The sequence below is a fragment of the Penaeus monodon genome, chromosome 17, assembly GCF_015228065.2.
Source record: "Penaeus monodon isolate SGIC_2016 chromosome 17, NSTDA_Pmon_1, whole genome shotgun sequence".
NCBI classification, from domain to species: Eukaryota; Metazoa; Arthropoda; class Malacostraca; order Decapoda; family Penaeidae; genus Penaeus; species Penaeus monodon.
In genome coordinates, this window is record NC_051402.1 from 6300251 (window position 1) to 6309168 (window position 8918).

Here is an 8918-nt window from a genome sequence, read left to right on the forward strand (position 1 = left end):
GTGCTGTCCTGGATAATTTTTATGGTGCTTGAATATGGTAGGATGGTGCTGCTCTGGAGCATAGCAGGTTATGGTGGTTAAATATGGAAAATGTACTGAAAGTTCGGCATGTTGATTGCCTATAGTAGGATGATGTTGCCTTGAAATGGAAAGTTCTCCGGTGCTTAAATAAGAATAATGTGTTGAAAGACTGGGGGTCATGGTGCATGCCTAGTGCCATGGTAGTTACATAGAATGGGGTGATGTTGTGCTGGAAAGTCAAAAGCTTTATGGTGCTCGAACAAAGGCAGGGTAGAGCTGTCACTGAAGATGGGGAAGTTTATGGTAATTAGATAAGTATCTTTTTGTGTTATGGTGCATTTACTCATGTAGAATAAAACAAAGATCAAAAGTGGCTCTTGAATAAGGTTGGAAGGAATGTGGCTGTAGATAGAATGGAGCAGTATCGTGCTTTTTATGTCAACATTTTCATTACTAATATCAGCATCACCATATAATACTTAACCAGTGCATTGCAGTATGGTGTGTGTGTGTGTGTGTGTGTGTGTGTGTGTGTGTGTGTGTGTGTGTGTGTGTGTGTGTGTGTGTGTGTGTGTGTGTGTGTGTGTGTGTGTGTGTGTGTGTGTGTGTGTGTGTGTGTGTAGACAAACCGTTGTAATTAATATAATTAAAATATTAAATTATATCAATTATATTATCTAATTACACTGATTATATTAATTGATATAACTATTAATAAATAGACAGACACTGTGAGAGGGAGAGATAGATAAAATGGCAGATGGACAGACAGACGCATCAATAAACAGACAGAGAAACAGGTGGAAATATAACAAGAGCGAGATAAAGAAAATAATTCATTGAAAACTGAATACCTCTCTGTCAACCCTCACCCCCACCCCCACCCCCACCCTACCCCGCCCCCCGAAAACAAAAGACTCACGATTTTCCTTCTTCTTCCGACACGTGACTTTCCAAATGGCTTTCATAATCCTCCACACATACTCGAGCACGACGAAGGGAGGAACCAACGCCGGTTTGCTGTCATACTCGCGGATCAAACGATACATCTCGAACTTCCAGATCTCCATGCTGTTTTCTTGGACCTCGTCGAATACGTACCTGTTGTTTATATGTGTAAATTGGTGTAAATAATTTGCGTTCTGTAGTTTTATAACCTATAACCTGTAGTCCTATAATCTGTGGAAGAATTAGTGTTATGTCTATTTTTTTTCTGCGAATTTCTTTGAACATGTCAGTGAATCAGTCACAGGAATGAAGCTTCGAAATCCTCGTAATCTAAACAAAGGCCACATTATTTGGGTGTTCGAGACAGAATTCGAAACATGTTTGACAGGGAATTTAGTCGTAATTATATATATTTGAATTAGGTAATGAAGTACATAGTATGTGAATCTGCATGTGATATAACATAGACATACAGTTTGTTTGTATGAGTTATATATTATAATACAAATTTCCACACGATGTACAGTTTAGTTTATATTGATGTTATATGCTGTAATTAGATAGGAAAATCCTCGTTTCGAGCTATTGATTACAAATACTATAATCCAAATAACTGTAACGCGAGGATAATAAAGTGGAGACATTTTACGTGAAAATAGCTATGAGAAGATTGAGCAACATGATGTTCCCAATAATGAGATAGATAAACAGCATGAGGTTTACGGCCCACGTGTATTCCTTGGCGTTCTCACACACACAGTCTTGGATGCAGTTTCGTCCTTCAGTCACACAGGACTCAGGGACTGTGCAGGACTCTGGATAGCACGTTTCTACGTCGCCACCTGCAATTATTCACTGATTAATAACTGGGTAGATAATAATGTAGGACTTTTGCGGAAATTATTGACTGTTGTATTTTCGTAAGAAATATTTGCATATCTTTCGGTTGCTTTTTCTTCAAAGAGAAACTTGCCCTTTACACGATTTGGTTTCTCAATTAGATTTGTGTGAAAAGTTAGTATTATATAAACTGCACGTATTCAATAGCATAAGCACTCGGACACTTTAGGAACATGGAGTTTGGGAAATATAATAGTGTTACCTGTTTGTAATACAGTCGCAGGAAATTGAAAAAGAAAGATAGAAAAAAAGAAAGAAAGAAAGAAAGAAAAAAACAGCTCTACGAAGAAACGCAATACCATGATAATAATGATGATTATATGATGATGATGACGATGATTATATGATGATGGTGATGATGATTAGATGATGATGAAATGAATTAGATGATGATGATGATGAGATAATGATGATGAGATATATGACATGATTATAGATGATGATGATGATGATGATTATAGATGATGATGATGATGATATGATGATGATGATGATAGATGATGATGATAATGATGATGATTATGATGATGATGATTATATGACGATGATTAGATGATGATTAGATGATGATCCACTCTGACAACAACGTGAGTCTGCCGTTACACCATTGCCCACCCTTGATATCGTCCAGCAGGAGTTCGCCGTACATCTGCCAGTAGGGCGTGAGAAGAACCTCCCTCATGATCTGTCCCACGTCAGTCAGGTTGAGGGAGGAGACGTCCCGGCCAGGGTACATGAGGCCCTGGGACGCGATGCCGTAGCCGAGTATGAAGATCACCAGCAGCGCCATGAACACCAGGACTTCGGAGATCTGGGAGCGGTGAGGATAGATAGATGGATAGATAGATACATGGATTTTGATGGAGTGATGCTGATGTGAGTACAGGCGAGTTTGGAAGGAATGGGGTGTGGCATCTGATCGGGCGAAAGAAAGCGGAAACGAACGCGATAGATACCTGGCGATTACAGAAAGGGGAAGATGGAGAGTTAATAACACAAAATGAGAAAACAAAAGATATACTATTCACATATTTTCTGTCGCTCTCTCTTTCTCATTCTCTCTTATTCTCTCTCTCTCTCTCTCTCTCTCTCTTTCTCTCTCTCTCTCTCTCTCTCTCTCGCTCTCTCTCTCTCCCTCCTTCCCTCTTTCTCTCCCTCTGTTTCCCTTAACTTTATCCTTACCATCCTGTAAAAGATAACGAGCTTGGGTCCCAGATGGTAGTTGACATGATAGATCCTGAAGAGGCGACAGTAGAAGAGGGTGGTGTTGAGGGAGTAGGCGATCCGACCCCACTTGAACGTTTCCCGGTGGAGCCTGAGTGCCAGTGCCAGTAGTGCCAGGACGATAGCCATCAGATCGAACCGGTTCCATACGCTGTTCAACCAGTCGCTGATCTTCCCCCGCACTGAGGTGGACTGTTCAGCTGTTATCTGTGAATGAAAGATATTGTGGGTGAACGTGTTTTTGTGTGTGTGTCCTTCTGGCGTATGCTGGTCAGCAAAATGAATGAATGAGTGGTTGTTTTAAGTGTGGTTGAGCTGGAGTGGCAAGTAGGTATGCGATTCTTGTGTTGAGCTGCCGTCGGTAAAAGGGAGAATATCTATTCTGATATCAAATGTAAGAACGATGTAATCTTCTGTGTTTTCTACTACTAATACCACTATTACTATAACTATAACTACTACTACTACTATTACTATACCTACTACTACTACTATTACCATAACTACTACTACTACTACTATTACTATAACTACTACTACTGCTACTACTACTATTACTACTAATATTGCTATCACTACTGCTACTAATTGCTACTGCCATTCCTATTGCTACTGCTATCTCTGCCACTGCTACTACTACTACTGATGATGATAATAATAATGACAATAATAATGATAATGATAATAATAATGACAATAATAATGATAATGATAATAATAATAATAAGAGTAATAAGACTAATAATGATAATACTAATAATGATAATAATATTGATGATGATATGATAATAATAATGACAATAATGATAATAATAATAATATTAGCAATGATAATAACAGTAATAATAATAACAATGATAATAACAGTAATAATAACAACAACAACAACAACAATAATAATAATAACAGTAACAACAATAATCATAATAATTATATTATTGTTATTACTATTATTATTATCATCATCATCACTACTATCGTTATTATTATAATTATTATCATTATCATTATTATCATTATTATTATTATAATTATCACTACTATCATTATTATTATCATTATTATTATTATAATTATCACTACTATCATTATTATTATCATCATTATCGATAAAAATGACAGCAACAACAACAACGAACACTCACCTCAGACAACTCACCGACGATGAACGTGAATATCCAGCAGATGACCAGGATCTCAGCCACGGACATCTCGTACTTGAAGTCGAACAGGATCACGTACGCATACAGGAGGAGGAACACGACGAAGGAGGTGGAGTGGGCGAAGAACTTGGAGATGGGCGACTTGTAGAACACGACGAGCTTTTGCCACGCGGTGAGCTCCCCTCCGTTGTCGCCGAGTTTTTGGAAGCTGCGGGGAGAGGGTTGGTAGGTGAGACTGAGGAAGAAGGAAAGAGAGGGGAAGAGGGAGAGAGGGAGAGAGAGAGGGAAAGAGGGAGAGGGAAAGAGGAGAGGGAAAGAGGGAGAGGGAAAGAGGGAGAGGGAAAGAGGGAGAGGGAGAGGGAGAGGGAGAGAGAGAGAGAGAGAGAGAGAGGATCCCTTAAATCGAAGAAAGAAAGAAAGAAAGAAAAAAACGAAGAAACCACTCACCCAAACAACCTCGTCCAGACGAGAAACGGGAGAAAATTGCAGATGGTGACGGCGAGGGGCGGCGCCCTGGTCAAGCCCCTCCGCCAGTTGAGCTCGACGGAGGCCTGGGAACACGGGGTCGAGATGAACATGAGGTCGTTGGCGAGGTGCGCGAGTTCGAGGCAGTCCATCTGGCCCCACTTCGGGTTCCTGCGCTCCACCAGGCCCATGGCGTTAGGCGGGTCCTCCTGGTAACACACGTCCTGGAGCTGGTGGGGGAAAGGGTGAAGGAAGGGTGTGGCGTTATCATTGCTTTTCGTAGCTTGTGGGTGGGAGAGATGTGGGTAATGCGGGTGGTATTGTTTTAGTAAATGGAATTCTGGTTGGGACTGTATAACCGTGTCGACAATTTCCTTTCTCTGATTGTTTTCCTTTCCCGTTTCCTTCCCTCTTTGACTTCCAACCCCTCCCGTTCTCCCCTTTTCTCTCTCTCTCACTGTTTCTCTCCCTTTGCTTCCCGCTCTCCTCCTCTTCCCTTCCCATCTCTCCTTACCTCCACAGCCAAAGTTTCAAACATAGTCTTCTGCTTCTGGTACTCATTGAGGATGACGGTGTTCTTGGCTCCTAAGGACTTCCAGAGACTCTGATACACGCACGAGGCCACCACAGCAGCGCACAGCGGGGTTTCGCAGCGTTCCCACAGGAAGCGAGCGAGTTGTCCTCTCCGGCTGAAGATCGCCCACAGAAGGAGCTCTTGGTAAGGGTCCTGAAGGAAGAACCCCGAGTGTGAGGAAATGGATATGGACATATAAGTAAATACATACACTCACAATGCAAACTCAAGAACGAACTTGCACGTAGACAGAAACACAAGCCTAAATATGATGGTACAAAAAAAAAGATCAAACCCAAGAACAAGGAACAAAAACAAAAAAAAAAAACGAAATTAAAGTCCAAGGCAAAGAACAGAAAACGTAACATGTACAGACAACAAAACATATCGGCAATTTTTACGCACATCGAAAGTGAGGTAGTTGATGCTCGAATCCGCCATAACCGCCTGTGGAGTGTCGCTAAGGTACACGGGATCATGGTGTTTCCTAAGCATCGCCTGCAGGATGTTGTGGACGTGGACGAGGTAGTGGTAGCTGCTCCGTGAAGACCTCTGCAGGAGCCGCCTCAGGTGCGTGTGGGACTCCGTCTTGCACTGTTGTTGGGGGGCGCAGTGCTTTCAGAAATCGGCTTCAGTAAGGTTATAGGTCATTCTTGTGATCGTAATCATTGGTTGGATATATCATGTGATTCATATATATATATATATATATATATATATGTATATATATATATATATATATATATATATATACATATATATATATAATATATATATATATATATATATATATATATATATATATATATATATATATATATATAATATATATAATATATATATATATATATATATATATATATATATATATAGTAATATATCTAATATATATATACGCATACATATATATCCATACATATATATACAGAGAGAGCGAGTGTAGAAACGAAATTAGACTACAGCGCTGACACAGAGCACCGTGAGAACTGACCGCCTCGTTATACAGGTACCGCAGTGTCGTCACGTTCAGGTAGTCGCTCATGACCAAGCCGTTCAGGATGAACAGCTTGACGAACTCCACCTTCTCCTCCAGCAGCGCCGTCGTCATGAGGTCCTTCAGGTCCCACGACGCCCAGTTGGACTCGGCCGGGAAGATGTGGTGCTCGGCGATGTCGGGGCGGTCCCACAGGAGGGCGAGGCTCAGCTGCTCCAGGCGGGACGACTGAGCTCCTCCTGTGGGCGGGCAGACGAAGGAGTGGGTGAAGGATCGAAAGGAATCGCAGTCAGAAAAAAGGAAAAAAAAAGGTTAAAGCCAAATCTGATTATCTGAGATTATATACCTTATATATATATTTTTTTATTCTTCATAATGGAGGCGGAAATTGCGACATTAGACTACGCTATCCTCTATTTATCTTTAATCGTTAGCAATCGAAAGATTAAGTTCTCTGAGGGCCAAGTTCTTCATATTGGAAATCGGACCAGGTGAAGGAAAATATTTTGGATACGTTAAGGGGTTTAATATAAACATGCAAGACAAAAAGATTAAAACACAATAGTCAAAGGAATCGAAAACAAATATAGATAATGAAAACAAAAACATGGATAGATAAAGGAGACAAATTAATAGGTAAATATATAAAACGTTAAGCATAAAAAGGATTTCGAAATGACAGTCTCTCAAGCCTTAAGCAGAAACACTGGATTTGAAAACTCGCCGACCCAGAAATCCTTAATCTAATACACTTAACACCTCTTTTACACTAAACGCCAATGGTAAAACGAAACGAAATCGAAAACTTCTTTCTGTTACCTCGCGGATCCACTCGCCTTAAGGGATAACGAGTAACGTCAAGCGCAGATCATATATATATATATTTTTTTTATTTACCGCGTAGGAAGACTGAGTTTACTGAACTTAAGACTCCCAAGAGATGTGCCAACGCAAATGAAACGAAAGATATTGGGAAAATAAGGAAAAACTACAAGCCATGACGTTTTGGCCCAGGCTCTAGACTCCTGACGACAAAACCATTTCCTTTATTACTGTGACTCTTTTTCACTTCACAAACCTGTGAGTAACGCATAGAGGATACAATGGTCGAGTCCTTCTCCGCAGTCGATGTCGAAGGTGATGATCATGTTGGCTCTCGCGCAGCACTCCAACACGTAATCCGCGCATTTCTGGAATGGTTATGGACAACTGTTCATCGATATGCAAGGTATGTGAATAAAGGACGTCGATAACGATAGAAACGCACGTGGGGTTGAAGAATTTTAAACAGAAGTTGGGAAAAAGAAGATGAAGAAGAAAAATATAAGTTACACATGAGAAAAAAACGAGAAGGATTAAAGGTGAATGTAATAACACAAAGGAAGTAAAAATACCGGTAGATGTGTCCTACCTTCTGCTTCTCCGTTTTGCCTTGGAGTTCAGTCATGGCGGCGAGGATTTTGTTCATCAGCTGCGTGACGTACTGTCTTCGCAAGATGTAACGGCCACTGAGGGATCGGGACTTGTGTTAGTCTAGTCGCCTTTGTGTGATGGTACGAAGCCGTATGTCATTATTTGATAAGATCGGCATCACCATGGGAAAAGAAAAGGCTCTACTACACACACACACACACACACATACACACACACACACACACACACACACACACACACACACACACACACAAACACACACACACGCACACACAGACAACCCCATGCGTACTCCACAGGCATCCACACGGCCATCTATCAATACCCTTCCCCCTTTCTCCATTCACTTCTCCCTTCCCTATTCCCCCCTTCGCCCATCCTCATTTCTCCCCTCCCCCTTCCTCTCACACCTAACCATCTCCTCTCCCCACCTTTACACTCCTACTCCCCCTCCCCTTATCCCACCCACCTCGCCGTCCGAACCGTCATAGACACAGCGTAAGCGAGGAGGTCGGCTGCCCGTCCCGTGCCGCCCACGACCACCACAGGGATATTCTTCTTCAGCGCCATGGCACACTTGCCCAGGGCGCCGAGGCCTCCCTCGAGCAGCACCACGACCACGGGAATGCCCTAGGCCCGAGGGCTCCTCCGCCTGGATGGCCTCCTCCAGGCGGGTTCTGTGAGAAAAGACAAACAAACTCAGTAATATGTTTATAGAATCAACCATCATGACCAATGCTGTTTTATACCAGTTATATGCATATTTATTTAATTCCAATTTGTTCACACTCACAAAGGCACACTCACGTACACGTGCCTATATACACAACAAACCCTGATATTCCCTAAACTGACCTGAAATTGACCGTGCCGTTGAAGTGGTCGTGGGTTCCGTCGTCCACCATCAGGAAGTGGGTGTGGTCGCCGTCCAGGGACACGGGGTCATCCATGTTCGTCCGCTCCTGCATTTTGTACCTGCCGGAGGAGGAACAGGAGGGGTGAGGGGAGAGGAAGCAGAGGAGGAGGAGGAGGAGGAAGAGGAGGAAGCGGAAGAGGAGTATTACGAAGAGGAGGAGGAAGAGCAGTGGGAGGAGGGGAAGGGTGAGGAGGAGGAGGGGGAGGAGGAGGAAAGGGAATGAGAACGAAGAGGAGAGGGAGATGAAAAAGAAGAAGAAGAAGAAGAAGAAAAAAAGAA

At 42.1% G+C, this 8918-nt stretch overlaps 1 protein-coding gene across 1 annotated transcript in view; it reads right to left on the reverse strand.

Annotated features, from left to right (window-relative positions):
- Nucleotides 1-8356, reverse strand: part of LOC119583226 (transient receptor potential cation channel subfamily M member 2-like) — an 11682-nt gene extending 3326 nt beyond the window's left edge. The window contains 12 exon segments of the mRNA XM_037931701.1: nt 944-1122; nt 1619-1811; nt 2485-2680; nt 3052-3300; nt 4239-4464; nt 4704-4951; nt 5236-5448; nt 5701-5889; nt 6287-6528; nt 7368-7479; nt 7701-7797; nt 8193-8356. Of these exon segments, the coding sequence (XP_037787629.1) occupies nt 944-1122; nt 1619-1811; nt 2485-2680; nt 3052-3300; nt 4239-4464; nt 4704-4951; nt 5236-5448; nt 5701-5889; nt 6287-6528; nt 7368-7479; nt 7701-7797; nt 8193-8293 (2245 nt within the window). The 5' untranslated portion in view covers nt 8294-8356.
- Between the last annotated feature and the right edge of the window lie 562 nt (nt 8357-8918).